This window comes from Salvelinus namaycush, chromosome 12 (assembly GCF_016432855.1).
Source record: "Salvelinus namaycush isolate Seneca chromosome 12, SaNama_1.0, whole genome shotgun sequence".
NCBI classification, from domain to species: Eukaryota; Metazoa; Chordata; class Actinopteri; order Salmoniformes; family Salmonidae; genus Salvelinus; species Salvelinus namaycush.
The window spans coordinates 44,355,033-44,373,725 of NC_052318.1; the positions used below are offsets into that span (position 1 = coordinate 44,355,033).

The following is an 18,693-nucleotide window of genomic DNA, read 5'->3' on the forward strand; positions in this document are numbered from 1 at the left end:
GAGCGTCCAGATCCGTCAGCCAGCCATGAGCAGCCAGATCCGTCAGCCAGCCATGAGCAGCCAGATCCGTCAGCCAGCCATGAGCAGCCAGATCCGTCAGCCAGCCATGAGCAGCCAGATCCGTCAGCCAGCCATGAGCAGCCAGATCCGTCAGCCAGCCATGAGCAGCCAGATCCGTCAGCCAGCCATGAGCAGCCAGATCCGTCAGCCAGCCATGAGCCGTCCAGCCAGGATCCGCCAGAGCCGTCCAGCCAGGATCCGCCAGAGCTGTCATCCAGCCAGGATCCGTCCCTCAGTCCGGAGCTGCCGTCCCTCAGTCCGGAGCTGCCCCTTATCCTGGTGCTGCCCCTCATCCTGGTGCTGCCCCTTATCCTGGTGCTGCCTCTTAGTCCGGTGCTGCCCCTTAGTCCGGTGCTGCCCCTTAGTCCGGTGCTGCCCCTTAATCCAGTGGGGTTCATGTGGAGGGTGGCCATTTGGAGGAGGCTACGAAAGCGGGTAGTGACTATGGTGGGGTGGGGACCACGACCAGTGCCAGAGCCGCCACCGTGGACAGACGCCCACCCAGACCCTCCCCTAGACTTTATGCTGGTGCGCCCGGAGTTCGCACCTTAAGGGGGGGGTTATGTCACGCCCTGGCCTTAGTATTCTTTGTTTTCTTTATTATTTTAGTTAGGTCAGGGTGTGACATGGGGAATGTTTGTGTTTTGTCATTTTGGGTGGTTATATGGTAAAGGGGGTGTTGGGTGTAGTGTATGAGTTTGTGTTGAGTGAATGTTTCTAGGTATGTCTATGGTTGAGTGAATGTGTCTAGGTATGTCTATGGTTGCCTGAGTGGTTCTCAATCAGAGACAGATGTCTTTCATTTGTCTCTGATTGGGAGCCATATTTAAGGCAGCCATGGGCATCATGCATTTGTGGGTAATTGTCTATGTCTAAGTGTTTAGTGTCAGCACTTATGTTTGTATAGCTTCACGGTCGTCTGTTTTGTTGTTTTGTATAGTGTTCGTTTCGTTTTCGTCTTCTTCCTTAAATAAAGAAGATGTACTTTCCACACGCTGCATTTTGGTCCTCACTCTCTCCCATTGACGATCGTGACAATAGTGCATGTTACTATAAGTAATTATAATGAACAAAAATACAAACGCAACATGCAAAAATGTCTACGATTTTACGGAGTTAAAGTTCATATAATAAAATCCCAATGGGAAGCCAGGCCCAGCCAATCAGAATTAGTTTTTTCACACAAAAGGGCTTTATTGGCCTCCCGGGTGGCGCAGTGGTCTAGGGCACTGCATCGCAGCGCTAGCTGCGCCACCAGAGACTCTGGGTTCGCGCCCAGGCTCTGTCGCAGCCGGCCGCGACCGGGAGGTCCGTGGGGCGACGCACAATTGGCCTAGCGATGAGACAAGATAGTAATTACTAGCGATTGGATACCACGAAAATTGGGGAGAAAAGGGGGTAAAAAAAGAAAAAAAAAAAGAACATAGAGTTTCCCACCCGAGTCACCACACGACCACGGCCACATGAGAATAAAAAGATCTCTACGGTCAAGGCGTGACAGTACCCCCCCACCCCCACCCCCACCCCAAAGGTGCGGACTCCGGCCGCAAACCTGACACTATAGGAGAGGGTCCGGGTGGGCATCTATCCTGGTGGCGGCTCCGGTGCGGGACGCAGACCCCGCTCCACCTCTGGCTCCACCCACTTTGGTGGCGCCTCTGGTGCGGGGACCCTCGTCGCCGACCCCGGACTGGGGACCCTCGCTGCAGGCCCCGGACTGGGGACCCTCGCTGGAGGCTCCGGACTGGGGACCGTCGCTGGAGGCTCCGGACTGGGGACCGTCGCTGTAGGCTCCGGACTGACCCGTGAAGCAGGCACAGGATGAACCGGGCTGTGGGGGAGCACTGGAGATCTGGTGCTTCTCCTTGGCACCACTCTTCCAGGCTGAATGCCCACTTTAGCCCGGCACATCCAGAGCGCAGGCACAGGTCGAACCGGGCTGTGGGGGAGCACTGGAGATCTGGTGCTTAACACTTGCACCGCTCCTCTTGGCTGAATGCCCACTTTAGCCCGGGCACGTGCGGAGCGCAGGCACAAGATGCACTGAACTGTCACAGCGCACCGGAGACACCGTGCGCAGGGCCGGCGCAGGATACCCTGGGCCGAAACGGCGCAACGGAGACCAAAAGTGCTGAGCTGGCACAATCTGCCCTGGCTGGATGCCCACTCTAGCGTGGCACTTGCGGAGAGCTGGCTCCGAGCGCACCGGAGACACCGTGCGCTTTACCGCATAACACGGTGCCTGACCAGTACCACACTCCTTGCCGGGAGCACGGGGAGTTAGCTCTGCCAACCTCCCCGTGTACCTCCCCGTGTACCTCCCCGTGTGCCTCCCCCAAAATTCTCCTCATATCGCCGCCGCTCCTCCTTCGCTGCCTTTATCTCCTCCTTTGGACGGCGATATTCTCCAGCCTGCCTCCAGGGTCCCTTACCGTCCAGGATCTCCTCCCACGTCCATGAGTCTCTTTCTCCACGCTGCTTGGTCCTTTGGTGGTGGGATGTTCTGTAATGCCCGTCGGAAGAAGTGGACCAAGGTGCAGCGTGGTACGTGAGTTTCCCAACCGAGTCACACCCTGACCAACCAAACATAGAGAATAAAAAGATCTCTACGGTCAGGGCATGACAATTATTGTATATCATTGTTATTATTGTAAGCCTATTTATTAATCGGAACCAGTTCTTTAAACATGCAAAACCTGTTTTGTTTAATTTGGCTGAGACATTTTCTTTGGCTAAATTAAATTTTATTTGAATTGTGTGCTCCATTTGTTGTATAAGATAGATTATAAGTAGGTCTGTTGTAAAATAAATAACATTAGCCTATTTCTCTAATTGGTTGGGTATGGTAGGCACTTGTCTTTGTTGGTAATTGCTGCAATATAGCCTGTTCAAAACTTTTGTAAAGGTTTAAACCAGTTCGCAAGTGTTTTGTTTCATTCTATTGAGTCATTTTGTTTGGCCAAATTAAGTTCCAACTGTATTGCTGTGTTTGCCGCAATATAATAGCCTGCTCCTATTTGTCTTGTAAACAATGGCTTAGAAATGTAGAAACTTTGTGACGGTTTGGTGTGGTGTGCCTTTTCTTAAGCTTTAGCTACTGCAAACCTATGATATAAAGGCAGTGTGCACTTGTGCTCCAACTGACTCTGACATTTGAACTTGACGGGAGAAATAAGGTTTTAGGCCTAGCAGATTTACTCCTATAATCTAACAGTATAATGCTTATCTTTAACAAATCAGCCTCCTCACGTACATCTATATCTGTATATCAGACGCAGTAGCCATCTGACATAAAGAAATCCATGGACACCCTATAGACTCTGGCAAATGCGCTAGTCCAGTGTCACTTTGATTATCCCTCCATTTCATGGTTCACCAGCAGCCCCAAACATCTAAAGAATGATCTAGACTAGGGTTGAATATTTTCCCACTATTTTACAAATGTTCCACCCCGAGAATAATAACTTTTCTCCAGGGCAACCCCGTGTTTCCTACCCAGACCGGAAGTGTCATTCTAAAGCATATAAAGCATATGTCTGGATTTGATTAGAGCTTTGTTCGGCATGAACATTAAAGTCTGATGCATGATGAGCTATATATTAAACACATTTTATGAGCCGTGCATTAAAGACATTTTATGAGCCAAAGCCCAAAAGATTGTCTTCTTATCCAGCACATTTCGCACGACAGAAAAACGTAAAAGCTGATGTAGCTATGTTCAAAAACAAGGTGACCCGCAAAAGCCAGATGGAGATATGTAAGTAAGACATGCATTCAGTCCTTATATTACCGTAGCATATGCTGCAGCAAATGTATGGACCACAATGAAAATAAGTACCCAACTTTATTGTGTAATCCCGGTCACTTTTACAGTTATTTGTCTATAGGCCTAAAACGTTTCATTCAGATTGCCAAGCCAAGCCTTCGATACTGGGTAAGCCTACAAGGTAGGGAGGGATGTGTTTTCTGTTTGTCGAGATTGACATACCGGTAGTCTATTTATTGTGTTGTTGAAAACACAAACCATGTCGGTATGATTTGTTTAGACCTATTGGTTGTGTGGTGCATTGGCACAGTAACCTGTTGGTGGAAAATTCGTTGTATACATTTTATATAGTTATCAATATGGCATCAAAATTGAGAAAATCTGATTTCTCCCTCGCTGATCATTGTCTGCAACCGGCTCTTATCGTGAAGTAATGAAACATGTAGGGAGAGTGCAATTTGGATCTGGCAAAAAATACTTGAATCAGTTATAGAACCCATTGCCCTTCATGGTTAGCAACCCATGGATATCTACTTTGTTTTTGTGGCTGTAACGGCTTTCGTTGGTGGAAGGAGAGGAGGACCAAAATGCAGCGTGGTACGTATCCATAATATAATTTAATCGAGAATGAATACAAAAAAAACCAAGAGACTAAATGAAAACCGAAACAGTCCCGTATGGTACTAACACAGGAAACAATCACCCACAAAACACAATGAAAACAGGCTACCTAAATATGGCTCCCAATCAGAGACAACGACTGACACCTGCCTCTGATTGAGAACCATACTAGGCCAAACACATAGAAATATAAATACAGAACAAAACATAGAAAAACAACATAGAATGCCCACCCCAACTCACGCCCTGACCAAACTAAAAAAAAGACATAAAAAAGGAACTAAGGTCAGAACGTGACAGTGGCACAGTCATTGCCACCCAGGGACTACGGGACAGAAGGTTGAGGGTTCGCCGACCACAACACAGGCGCTGCACTCAATTCAATTTCAATTTAAGGGGCTTTATTGGAATGAGAAACATATGTTTATATTGCCAAAGCAAGTGAAATAGATAATCAACCAAAGTGAAATAAACAATATAAAATGTACAGTAAACATTACACTCACAAAAGTTCCAAAAGAATAAAGAGATTTCAAATGTCATATTATGTCTATATACAGTGTTGTAATGATGTGCAAATAGTTAAAGTACAAAAGGGAAAATAAATAAACATAAATATAGGTTGTACAGTTGAAGTCAGAAGTTTACATAGACCTTAGCCAAATACATTTAAACTCAGTTTTTCACAATTCCTGACATTTAATCCTAGTAAAAATTCCCTGTTTTAGGTCAGTTAGGATCACCACTTTATTTTAAGAATGTGAAATGTCAGAATAATTGTAGAGAAAGGGTTTATTTCAGATTTTATTTCTTTCATCACATTCCCAGTGGGTCAGAAGTTTACATACACTCAATTAGTATTTGGTAACATTGCCTTTAAATTGTCTAACTTGGGTCAAATGTTTCAGGTAGCCTTCCACAAGCTTCCCACAATAAGTTGGGTGAATTTTGGCCCATTCCTCCTGACAGAGCTGGTGTAACTGAGTCAGGTTTGTAAGCCTCCTTGCTCGCACAAGCTTCTTCAGTTCTGCCCACAAATTTTCTACAGGATTGAAGTCAGGGCTTTGTAATGGCCACTCCAATACCTTGACTGTGTTGTCCTTAAGCCATTTTGCCACAACGTTAGAAGTATGCTTGGGGTCATTGTCTATTTGGAAGACCCATTTGCGACCAAGCTTTAACTTCCTGACTGATGTCTTGAGATGTTGCTTCAATATATCCACATAATTTTGCTTCCTCATGATGCCATCTATTTTGTAAAGTGCACCAGTCCCTCCTGCAGTACAGCACCCCCACAACATGATGCTGCCACCCCCGTGCTTCACTGTTGGGATGGTGTTCTTCGGCTTGCAAGCCTCCCCCTTTTTCCTCCAAAGATAGCGATGGTCATTATGGCTAAACAGTTCTGTTTTTGTTTCATCAGAACAGAGGACAATTTTCCAAAAAGTACGATCTTTGTCCCCATGTGCAGTTGCAAACCGTAGTCTGGCTTTTTTATGGCGGTTTTGGAGCAGTGGCTTCTTCCTTGCTGAGCGGCCTTTCAGGTTATGTCAATATAGGACTCGTTTTACTGTGGATATAGAAACTTTTGTACCTGCTTCCTCCAGCATCTTCACAAGGTCGTTTGCTGTTGTTCTGGGATTGATTTGCACTTTTCGCACCAAAATACATTCATCTCTAGGAGACAGAACGCATCTCCTTCCTAAGTGGTATGACGGCTGCGTGGTCCCATGGTGTTCATACTTGTGTACTATTGTTCGTACAGATGAACGTGGTACCTTCAGGCGTTTGGAAATTGCTCCCAAGAATGAACCAGACTTGTGGAGGTCTACAATGTTTTTTCTGAGTGCTTGGCTGATTTCTTTTGATTTTCCCATGATGTCAAGCAAAGAGGCACTGAATTTTAAGGTAGGCCTTGACATACATCCACAGGTACATCTCCAATTGACTCAAATGATGTCAATTAGCCTATCAGAAGCTTATAAAGCCATGACATAATTTTCTGGAATTTTCCAAGCTGTTTAAAGGCACAGTCAACTTAGTGTATGTAAACTTCTGACCCACTAGAATTGTGATACAGTGAATTATGTGAAATAATCTGTCTGTAAACAATTGTTGGAAAACTTACTTGTGTCATGCACAAAGTAGATGTCCTTACCGACTTGCCAAAACTATAGTTTGTTAACAAGAAATTTGTGGAGTGGTTGAACTACAAGTTTGAATGACTCCAACCTAAGTGTATGTAAACTTCCGACTTCAACTGTATTTACAATGGTGTTTGTTCTTCACGGGTGGCCTTTTTCTTGTGGCAACAGGTCACAAATCTTGTTGTGGTGATTGCACACTGTGGTATTTCACCCAATAGATATGGGAGTTTATCAAACTGGATTTGTTTTCAAATTCTTTGTGGGTCTGTGTAATCTGAGGGAAATATGCGTCTCTAATATGGTCATAGATTTGGCAGGAGGTTAGGAATTGCAGCTCAGTTTCCACCTCTTGTTGTGGGAAGTGTGCACATAGTCTTCTCTTGAGAGCCAAGTCTGCCATCGGTGTAAATTATTTCCAATGTGTCAGGTAATTATCATTTTGTTTTCTCATGATTTGGTTGGGTCTAATTCTGTTGCTGTCCTGGGGATCTGTGAGGTCTGTTTATGTTTGTGAACAGAGCCCCAGGACCAGCTTTCTTAGGCTTTCTTATTTCTCTGTATGTGATGGCTTTGTTATGGAAGGTTTGGGAATCGCTTCCTTTTAAGTGTTTGTAGAATATAACGTCTCTTTTCTGGATTTTGATAATTAGCGGGTAACCGCCTAATTCTGCTCTGCATGCATTATTTTTGTGTTTTACGTTGAACACAGAGGATATTTTTGCAGTATTCTGCATGCAGAGTCAATTTGGTGTTTGTCCCATTTTGTGAATTCTTGGTAGGCGAGCGGATCCCAGACCTCACAAACATTATTATTATTATTATTATTTTGAATGAATTCTATGAGGAGGGAGGTTGTTCGATTTAGGCCTAACTGTCTCCAAATTTAGCTGGAATTTAGGATTTGAGAAATGTGATTTGGTTGACGATAGTCCTATGACATTGGCCTACTGTCTCGTTTTGCGCTGCACAAAATATCAGATCTCAACAACGATTGGATACGTGTTTAACATCACCAGTACCACATCCTTATGATATATTTTCATAAGCGCAACGTGATTATAATAGACAGGTTGGAACGTCTGACTGAAATACAGGACAACTTATTTTTCTAAACGAGTGGTGTTTGAATTTGTTGATAAAATGCGGGACATGATTGTTTGGTTGAGGGACAATGGGCCAAAATTCGGAACTGTCCCAAACAATCCGGGACATGTGGTCACCCTACCCCTTATTTTTCTATTTGACGTTCATGTGTGAGTCTTGAACGCGCATATCTTTCTAGAACGGCGTTTGCAGGAGTAGTACCAACGGGGAGTGGCCAGCCAGCTGCCCAAAACAACAGCAGAAGAACTCTAGGCAACTGGCAAGTAAGACATCCGCTCATCATTCTCTAAGAACATGTATTTCTCGTTAAATATGGTAATTGCTGTGTACATTTAAACCCGTATTCTCCGGGACTTCATTCATACCGAAATAGCTAACCCAATGTGGTCGCAGTAATAGCTGTTGTTTAGTTTCAGCAAGCTAAAAAGCTGTTATCTACATTGGACTTCACGAGCTACTTGCTAGCTAACGTTACTTAGCTAGTTAAATACTAGCTTTTGGTTGCAGGACTACACGAGCCATTTCTTAAGTTCTAAAGTAAAATGTGTCACTGTTCAGAGAACAATCAGTTTGCAAGTCAGGTTAACGTTATATTTATGTGTGACCCTAATAAATCAATTCATTTGACCACCCAAAAAGATGTCAGCATCGAGCTAAGTTAGCTAACTACAGCCAGTTTGAGGAACGTTGAATGTGTAACAGGCAACATTCAAACAACAACTTACATTAATTCCCTGACTGTACAATTGTGCAGAAGGCTACTGGCTTTCTGCACAACATGTCATGTTTAAATTCCACTGCTCATGTCATGATAGGTAACTAGCTAGTAGTGCAAGGACTTTATAGCAAGTTGTCTTTTTACAGTAAATTTGAATATTTTGTCCTGGGCCTGTTGTTTAGTCATTTTAGCTAATGACCGTTTTGATTAGGATAGGTATCCCATTTTGGTTATGTGAATAGAGAAGGAGAAATAAGAACAACGTGGCAACATGTGATGTGTCTAAGCTTAGCACACACAAAAGCAGGCTACAGTTAAAGCCTAAGATTACTATCCAGGACATCCCTGAATAATGTGCATTGAAAGACAATGGATTGTAATTGTGTCAACATGAAACCAAAGCGCAAACAGGTGTGAGGAAGTAGAAAAGAGAATCGTTCCACTTCAGTTACCGTTTCTTTTGGGTGGAGTGTAGCTGGGAGTACATAGAGCCGGGTGTGTATAGATTAAACGCCTCAGTGCACAGCCAATGTAAAGTACTGTGAATTCTGTTGTCGCATAGGCCTAGCCGCTTTCACCAAAGCCCGGGCACCTGAGGCTACTTTTTGCATAATGCACTAGTCAAATGCTATAAATTCAAGTAGGAAGTGTCAATGGAACTGAAATATTTTATTTTACATAACAGGTACAGCAGTCAGAGGAACTCAATTCCTCTAAGTGGCACACCTTCCTTCACATGCAACTATATTTTCTGGAAAATCAACTAAATAATATAAAGTACCCAAATGCTTTTTTACATGACAAACATTTTTTTTTAACTGACAAAAATAATGAAACTCATCCAGAATGTTGTCATCATAGGTTGAATGTCAGGGGGCCTGGTGCTCTCTACTAAGTAATTTCTCCTGTGGCTGCTGCAAAGGAGAACCAGATGTCATAAACCAAGATTGAAGCCTCCCACATTTTGAGGGATTTAATACCTGTACAACCAATCAGCCATGGGAGTCTGTCCTGCTGTGTCCAGGTACTTCCGGAGGTGGAAGTATATGATACTGTTGCTGCTCTCTGTCTCTGTTTTGGCTTGGATCGCCACTTTTGTCGGCGAAACAGTGAAAGCAATTCAGGATACACATAGGTCAGCACAGACACTTGAGGATAACGCTGAGGTCCTGAGGGGGGGCATACAATACTCATGGAAAACAGTGACGCAAGTCTTCTCCAATCCTCTCCCTGACACCCCACCACCAAAAGAAAGCTGTCCTGAGAAATCACCACTGCTTCGTAAGTAGGGCTACACAGTATCCACAGATGTTATTGTAAGCTTAATACAGGCTTTGCTATAGCTTACTTACTGATGATAATGCCATGTTACTGTGTACTTCCTTGTAAAGAACATTATGTGCAGTGTGGAGAGAAGAACATTGGTAATCAAGTGAATACTTTAATGTGCAATGTAGGGATTGTGTAACCGCATGATTTATTACTCAAACATTGCTAGGCTGAGGCTCATTTTGATTATTTTCAGACTGTAGCCTATGTGGTAACAGTTTGCATGTAGCCTACATAAAATGGCTCCTTGTTGACAGGAAGTGGACAACTGTTGTAATAAGGCTTACATCATATGGGAGGCAGATGGCACAGCGTTACAGCGGGTTTCCATCAACATAAATTCCTGTTTGAAGACGGCTTGTGTTTATGTCTGTGGCCCAAACAGAATGCACACACACGTTTGTAATTATCTGTCCAGACCATGCTGTTTTTTAGTTCATGATATTGTATTTTAAATTAGTGCCATGTAAATATATTGCAATTTAGTTTCTCCGTAAGACTTTACAATTTAGTTGTCTAGGTTTTCATCATGCCTATTATTTTCTGCCTACAGGTGGAGCCCTGAAGCTGACATTCGAGGACTCTCTAACGCTGAAGGAGGTGGAGAGTGAGAACAGTGGAGTGGCTGAGGGCCAATACCAGCCTCCAGACTGCCTCGCCCAGCAGAGTGTGGCCATCCTCATCCCTCACCGTAACCGGGAGAAACACCTCCTCTACCTCCTGCATCACCTGCACCCCTTTCTTCAGAGGCAGCAGCTGCACTACGGCATCTACGTCATCCACCAGGTATTACTGTCATATGAAGTTACACTACATTATGTCATTTCCTCAATTATATTTGTATCGATTTTTGAGCCGATAAGGGTTACAGACTTTGAACTTGAAAAAGGTTGATGTTTGTGGTTGATTTGTGTGTTGTGACAGGCTGGAGAGGTGACGTTTAATCGTGCCAAGCTACTTAATGTGGGGTACTTGGAGGCACTCAAGGACTACGATTGGGATTGCTTTGTTTTTCATGACGTGGATCTGGTTCCAGAGAACGACTACAACCTATACAAGTGTGACCAACAGCCCAAACACTTAGTGGTCGGCAGGAACGCTACAGGATACAAGTAAATATCTTAGCTCTCAACTCATGTCCACCTTTATGCAAAAGCAGGTAAATGTCTATATGCTCTCTCAACAGCATGTCCGAAGTGATGTGGCAGCTATCACTATAAATGGACTATTCATACCAAATTCACTTTTTAACATTTCAATTATTACCAATGTTCAATCAAAGTCCTGGGAACAGGTCTGTAATGTCTTGCTTTTTTTTTTTTTTTGCTCTCGTAGATTGCGATACAAAGGGTACTTTGGAGGGGTGACGGCCATGACGAAGGACCAGTTTCACAAAGTGAACGGATTTTCAAACACTTACTGGGGATGGGGTGGGGAGGATGATGACCTTCGCATCAGGTGAGACCCCTATTACTTTTAACCATGGTTAGGGCTGTGGTGGTCGTGAAATTTTGTTCACCGATTATTGTCATGCAAAAGAGTGCCGGTCTCATGGTAATTGACCGTTAATTAGCTGGAACACATTTAGCATATCCAGGCCTCCACTCATACAAGTCGCTGATGCGCACCTTTGGAACATCTACATATTTTTTTATTTTTTTTAAGTCTAATTAATCAATTTCATATATACCATCACAATAAATCCATTATTTTAGTCGGGTCTAAAGAAACTTTATGATATGAAGAAAATGTATTTCAGAAGAACAGAATATGAGTTGGCCCACTGACATATGCTGTAGGCTTGTTCATTTAGCTGACAAGATATGCTTAAGTCCTGTGCCATTATTTTATATGATTTTATAGTAAGAAGAATATAATTGAACTTAGCTGAATAAAAGGAGGATATTTTTTGCATTCCGTAGCAAGTGCTCCTATGAAGTGGCTATGTTGAGCATAAAAGTGATAATTTGAAACAGATTCTATATGCTTTTTTTGGGGGGGAAACTTTAGTTGTGAATGATACAAACCTTAAAATGTCTTAGAAATCAAAACGTATATGGACTGCATGGTGCGACTTTAGGCTTTTTAATGATTTGGGAAGCAGCTAAATAAAGCTTGCGCTCTGCTCTGTCCCTTGCCTCAGGCTGCACAGCTGTTCTCTCATCAAGTGATCATATTTTCACATCAGACTATTCTCAATTTAATCTTGTCTTTACTAATATGTCAAATTAGTTTTGATTTAGATTGGACCATTATCAAATGGGCAGGGGAAAAAATACATCTGTATGTACTCGAATAGCGAATGGAGGCCAAACGCTTTCCCGTCGGTCCGTTTTGTAGGCTACTTCGGTTTTATAGCGGAGCATGTGCTTTATACGAGCAGCTGAGAAACAAATATAAGGACACTTATTTCACTCCAGGCGTCAACCACTGTTTGAGGTGCATGCTCTCGCTGCGCGACAGGATATATTCTGCCCAAACTCTGTATGCCATGGGCGCTCCAATCTTGTTCCTGCAGCTACCCAATGCTTAATTTGTGAAACCAAGTGAAATCTGTTCGGGAACATCGATAGTAACTTTTTTTCCCGTAACAACATATTTTACTAAACTATTGTTGGGCTGTCTGCGCGTTCGAGAAAGGAATAAAGGAGAGAGGAGGAGCTGGAAACACGTTGCGGTGAGATGTTCTGCACAGCTAAAGGTATTGTTCCACTGAATTTAATTATGAAAATATAAAAAAAATCCCTATTGTTAAGCTATTCAAAATCCAAATAATATCCAAATTCACTAATTGTAGGCTAACGGTAAGCCGCCCTGCACAATCAATGAACCAACAGCATTGCTATATGTTCTCTCCCAGACTCATTCATAGATATTTTGGAGTGTAGCGTAAGGTAACCAGTCCATCCAGTATGCATAGTAATACAGTCCACACTCAAAGGCGATTACTCGATTTTTGTTTAATTTTGGAGTATAGGCTAGACCGTTTGTACAAAAGACATCTTAAATAATTTTTGTTTTATGTTTTTCAGCCTACCGCATATTACGCATGGCATTCTATAAGGTTGCAATCATTTAATTCAGTTTCTTTTTTGGGCTTGGGCTCATAAGCCTATCCTTCCTTTGGCCGCCTTTCCTTCCAGTTCTCTGCTGCCAATGACTGGAAAAAATTGCAAAAATCACTGAAGCTGGTGACTTATATTTCCCTCTCTAACTTTAAGCATCAGCTGTCAGAGCAGCTTACCGATCACTGTACCTGCACACAGCCCATCTGTAAATAGCACACCCAACTACCTCATCCCCATATTGCTATTTATATTCCTGCTCTTTTGCACCCCAGAATCTCTACTTGCACATCATCATCTGCACATCTATCACTCCAGTGTTAATACTAAATTGTAATTATTTCACCTCTATGGCCTATTTATTGCCTTACCTCCCTAATCTTATTTCCATTGATGTCAGTGGTTAGAGGGATAATAGAGCCCTGAGTACCAGGTCATTAGCGACCTGATAGTAGTTAGCAGTGCATAAAAGGAGATCAGCATGACACAAAGGTCACGTGGAATTTAACTGCGGTCATGACTCATGACTGCCGGTGTGGCGGTAATACGGTCACCGCAACAGTCCTAACCATGTTGGCTTAATGTACAATTTTTGGACCTTACTCCATTTGTGTCCTACATCTTAGTCAATGCGGGATGTTATCGATTGATTTAATTTGTCTCTGATAGGGTGGAGCTCCAGAAAATGAAGATTATACGGCCACCCCCTCTTATAGCACGCTATACCATGGTATTTCATAAAAGAGATAGCGGCAACGAAATTAATAAAGACCGGTGAGTCACTGTGGACACATCAATTTATAAATTGCTTGCTGTAATCATAAGCTATTATTCGTCATTTAATTCCTTTTATTCTGAAATTGTCCTCCTTCACAGGATGCTCTTGTTAGGACGGACACCTCAAGTCTGGAGAACGGATGGCCTTAACACCTGCTCCTACAGTACTCTCTCAGTTGAGAGGCCACCTCTGTACATTAATGTCACAGTGGACATTGGCAAACCACTGCACTGAGGCTTCAGAGCATCTGTCTTGATTTACTGCATTGAATACAGTAATGGTGCTCTGGTATGTCCATGCCTACATGTTATGTACCTGCCCTAACAAACAGTGGCAGTAGCTGGTAAGCAAAAGTTTTCACTGTAAACCATTCCAAGCAGGGCACTTAATATTGCCAGGTCCTAATAACGTAAAGTCTGGAAGCCCTTCAGTCAAAACTGGTGAGTAGTTTCTAGGGGTGAGAATAAAACCACAATTAAATTTTGCTCTGCGTTAGAGGTTTGCTGTGACTTGATTGTTTCAACAAGTATTTGCATTCTAATAGAGCATGTTGTCATTTTTTTTTTTTATAAAGAATCCTGGATTTGGTAATTTCTTAGTCTCTGGTTGTCAAATAAAAATGGGAACCAAGAATTGTTCTCAAATCACTCCTACATGAATTGATGAATGTAGAAGGTAAGATGGGGAAACAAGGGACAACATAGGACGCAAGGATCACGTTTTCATATATGAATCATTCTCACATTTGTGAAAGTATGCTACATGGAAATTAATTGTAGTTTTTATGCAATTTTATTACAACAGACAACAGCAATATCACAGTGTAGATGGCTTCATTTTCTAGACATCACAAGTTTTATATTTTGAATATGCTGCTACAAGATTTGTGAAGTAACTCAAAAACACAAATTTAGTCAAATGTCTAATATTGTAAAATACTTTGCTTCTGTTGCCTTAATTCGTCCAGTTGTAAAAGTACCAGAGGTCCATTCCTTTTTTTTCTTATTGCTGAGCTATACAGTTCCGGTCAAATATATTGCCACCCTTACATGATTCACTATTTATTCTCAAATAAGTTGAAATAAACCAAAACATGTGTTCTTCACTTGTGTATTTGTAGGTTTTACAACTGCACAGACCCCCCTCCCTCCCCAAAACAACTGAAATTTAGATTTTTCACATCGAAGTCAAATGGCCTGCAATAACTTATTCAACATTCTAAATAATTTGGTTGGAGGCAAGTTCTCGTTTACTGTGTCATTTCTCACCTGTGGGAAGTTGCAGGTGCCTACATGGTAAAAATATCAATCCAACCAGTTAAAAAAAAAAAAAAAACATTCTGCTCCATTGGAAAGTTACAAAGGTTCCATCTACCCCCCCATCTAGGTCCATGTGGGCCATCTTGAGTTGAAGCAAGCTGTCCCATTTAGGCTGTTAAGAGCCACCTACTGCCTTTGACACTTTCACCGTTTTGCTCAAATGTATTCTTAGTCTATGCCTGTTTTAACAATGTTATTTATCATATCATATAAGACTATTGTTTAAATGTTTTATATATTTTAATATGGTTTTGGTATGGCCTGCTCTTTCACATATATGCTTCTGTAAGTTATGCGTCATTCATATTTGCATGGTGTGAGGTTACAGCTATATGAGTAGTACTGTAGCGTTCAACATTTGTTTCTTTCTGTGCTCCTACTTTATCTGATGATTTATAAATTATTGATGTTTAGAATATGTTTTGGGATGCCATAATGACTGATTAATTAAGAGTGCCTTGTTCGGTGAGACCTTTCTCTCTTGAATCTTTTCCTTTCAAAATAACGTTTTTAGTTTTGTAGATTGTATTATAGGTGGGGAGAGACATGAATCAGATGGGACTTGTGAATTGAAGAGAAATAAATGATCTATTTCTATAAACAAAGTCATTTTCAAGTGTGTTTTTAGTTAGGGCTATTCTTTGAATTTGCTATGTGATTGTTTAGACAGTGGGTTGATGATACTGATTTGTAAAGTCCCTGTTCTTCACCCTCTACTTTGCTCTATAAATGATGGACAAGATGGAATATAACGTTTTTATCTATACAAAATAAAAATATAAATGCAACAATTTCAACAATTTTACTGAGTTACAGTCAAAATAAGGAAATTAGTCAATCCATTAATGCCTAATCTATGGATTTCATATGACTGGGCAGGGGCGCAGCCATGGGTGGGCTTGGGAGGGTATAGGCTAGAGGTCGACCGATTAATCGGAATGGTCGATTAATCGGGGCCGATTTTAAAGTTTTCATAACAATCGGAAATCGGTATTTTTGTGCGCCAATTTGCCTATTTTTTTTTTTTAATATATATCTTTTTATATATATATATATATATATTTTTTTACACCTTTGTTTAACTAGGCAAGTCAGTTAAGAACACATTCTTATTTTCAATGACGGCCTAGAGGCAGAACGACAGATTTTTAACCATGTCAACTCGGGGGATCCAATCTTGCAACCTTACAGTTAACTAGTCCAATGCTCTAACACTGATTACATTGCACTCCACGAGGAGCCTGCCTGTGGCGCGAATTCAGTAAGCTAAGGTAAATTGCTAGCTAGCATTAAACTTATCTTATAAAAAAACAATCAATCAATGACTCATTGCTCCAATATGTACTTGACCATAAACATCAATGCCTTTCTTAAAATCAATACACAAGTATATATTTTTAAACCTGCATATTTAGCTAAAAGAAATCCAGGTTAGCAGGCAATATTAACCAGGTGAAATTGTGTCATTTCTCTTGCGTTCATTGCACGCAGAGTCAGGGTATATCCAACAGTTTGGGCCGCCTGGCTCTTTGCGAACTAATTTGCCAGAATTTTACGTAATTATGACAACATTGAAGGTTGTGCAATGTAACAGGAATATTTAGACTCATGGATGCCACCCGTTAGATAAACGTTTTGTTTTCGAATTGATAGTTTCCGGATTAGTCAAAGGTATATGGTTTAGAGAGAAATAGTCGACGCGTTATAATTCCTGTAATAACTTGCGGCTGAACTTGAAAGGGGTTCCTTCGTAATTTTACCGTTCATGTCTTCCGTAGAGAATGTCTTGATCTACTTCAAATAAGGTCTGTGTTTCGTGCAGGCTTAAACCGCCTTGACGTTTTGATACCCGTGTAAATCTCACTAGGATAAGGTAACGTTTGTCAACATATTTTCATAAATCCACTCTACAAAAAAAATGATCTTCGCTTATATTTAGCCAATATTGATCAGAGTTACCTTGTCCTATGGATATCTACACAGTTATAAAATTGGCAAGGTGGTGTAAACCTACACGAAACACAGACCTTATTTTAAGTGAATCTAAAAAATATCCTATATAAATGTAGGAACCGCTTTTCAGATTTTGCTAGAAGGTGTCATGGGAATTATGACTCGCACTTTGGTCGTCAATTCTTACCATGCCCATTATTAAAATAGGATTTCCTGCATATAGAAATGACAGTTTTTGTTTTCAACATTCATCACAGGTAACTTAAACTCTATTTTTATTCAAACAGTTGAGAGTATTTGTCTCCTAAGCAGACTCTTCAGTATCATTGTCACTTCAGAGCTGTGTGTGTGTATTTATGTATTATATTAAGTGAAATTAAAGTGTTCATTGTTCATTCAGTATTGTTGCAATTGTCATTATTACAAAAATGTGTGTGTGTGTATGATATATATATATAAACCTTTTTTATTTATTTATATAAATCGGCCGATTAATCGGTATCGGCTTTTTTTGTCCTCCAATAATCGGTATCGGCGTTGAAAAATCATAATCCGTCGACCTCTAGATAGGCCCACTCACTTCTGAGCTAGGCCCAGCCAACTAGAATTCTCTGAAATGATGATGGAGGCTTATGGTAGAGAAATGAACATTAAATTATCTGGCAACAGCTCTGATGGACATTCCTGCAGTCAGCATGCCAATTGCATGCTCCCTCAATTTGAGACATCTGTGGCATTGTGTTGTTAGAGTGGCCTTTTATTGTCCCCAGCACAAGGTGCACCTGTGTAATGATCACGCTGTTTAATCAGCTTCTTGATATGCCACACCTGTCAGGTGGATGGATTATGTTGGCAAAGGAGAAATGCTCACTAACAGGGATGTAACCAAATTTGTGCTCAAAATTTGAGAGAAATAAGCTTTTTGTGCATATGTAACATTTTTGGGCTCTTTTCTTTCAGCTCATTAAACATGGGACCAACAATTTACATGTTACGTTTTATATTTTTGTTCAGTATAGTAGTTTTTGATTACAAGTTTGAAGGCTGTGCTCTGAAGGGAGCACTAGTTTCACCAGTCCAGTCTTGTGGAGGGAACCAAAGAGGGGAAGGAGTGTGATGTCCGAGCCTTTGTATGGGCAAAATGATGTCATCTCTTTTTCCTGTGGTGCAGAAAGAAAGCTTTGTTCAGTGGAGGCCAGGATGGCCAGGGCACCAAAGGCTAACTTTTGACATTTGAAACATTAAGCTTTGAGCCCAGCAAACAAGATATCACATGATATCATAGAATGTAGAGTTTGAAATGTACTTCGCACTACAGCAGACATAAAGAGCTTAAAATTATAATAAAACCACAGCAAAGCGTCCTACTGTACTATTAGCCAGCTGTCCTCGAAAAAATAAAATAAAATACTCAGGATATGTCGAAACTATTGACTCCCTACGTGGGTTGTTATCTCAATGGCTCAGCAAGCCTGGTCACTTGACTGGAAACTTTATTTTAAGCCAAAACAAATGTTCAATTAAATGACCCTTAATGGCTAAAGACCTAGTGCTAAAGTTAGGGACCTGACAACATAACCTCACCTGGAAAAGCTATGGGCCCAAGTTATAGCTTACAACTATAAACACCCTTGTTTGACTCTACTTGACACTACCTAAGGAACAGCAAGGGCATGTGAATTCACTTGGTATTTGGTAGTGTACTTATTTCTTGTTTGAACAGGGAGGGCTACAAGACCATGCTGTTTCAACAGTTCTACAGATTGCCAAGAAACAATTTAAACCAAATCAAAGAAATGTATAGCTGTAGTCGGCCTATGTTCATTTAAAGTT

At 41.5% G+C, this 18,693-nt stretch overlaps 1 protein-coding gene across 2 annotated transcripts; it reads left to right on the forward strand.

Annotated features, from left to right (window-relative positions):
- The first annotated feature begins 7,879 nt into the window (after nucleotides 1–7,879).
- LOC120057301 (beta-1,4-galactosyltransferase 4-like) lies at nucleotides 7,880–14,953 on the forward strand. Of its 2 annotated transcripts, none has more exons than XM_039005869.1 (7): nucleotides 7,880–7,961; nucleotides 9,278–9,697; nucleotides 10,299–10,531; nucleotides 10,670–10,857; nucleotides 11,081–11,203; nucleotides 13,480–13,584; nucleotides 13,687–14,953. In XM_039005869.1, exons 2-7 carry the CDS (start codon nucleotides 9,415–9,417, stop codon nucleotides 13,820–13,822), a joined length of 1,068 nt encoding a protein of 355 aa, XP_038861797.1. In that variant the 5' UTR covers nucleotides 7,880–7,961; nucleotides 9,278–9,414; the 3' UTR covers nucleotides 13,823–14,953. The 2 variants fall into 2 exon arrangements, with proteins under 2 accessions (XP_038861797.1, XP_038861798.1); XM_039005870.1 differs by having other exon boundaries at nucleotides 7,946–8,013.
- Nucleotides 14,954–18,693: the final 3,740 nt, after the last annotated feature.

Bases quoted from the DNA above. Each gene is read 5' to 3' on its own strand.
- LOC120057301 (XM_039005869.1), top strand. From the start codon at position 9,415: ATGGGAGTCTGTCCTGCTGTGTCCAGGTACTTCCGGAGGTGGAAGTAT. The intron at 9,698-10,298 runs GTAAGTAGGGCT...TTCTGCCTACAG, and splicing joins TGAGAAATCACCACTGCTTC to GTGGAGCCCTGAAGCTGACA. The intron at 10,858-11,080 runs GTAAATATCTTA...TTGCTCTCGTAG, and splicing joins AGGAACGCTACAGGATACAA to ATTGCGATACAAAGGGTACT.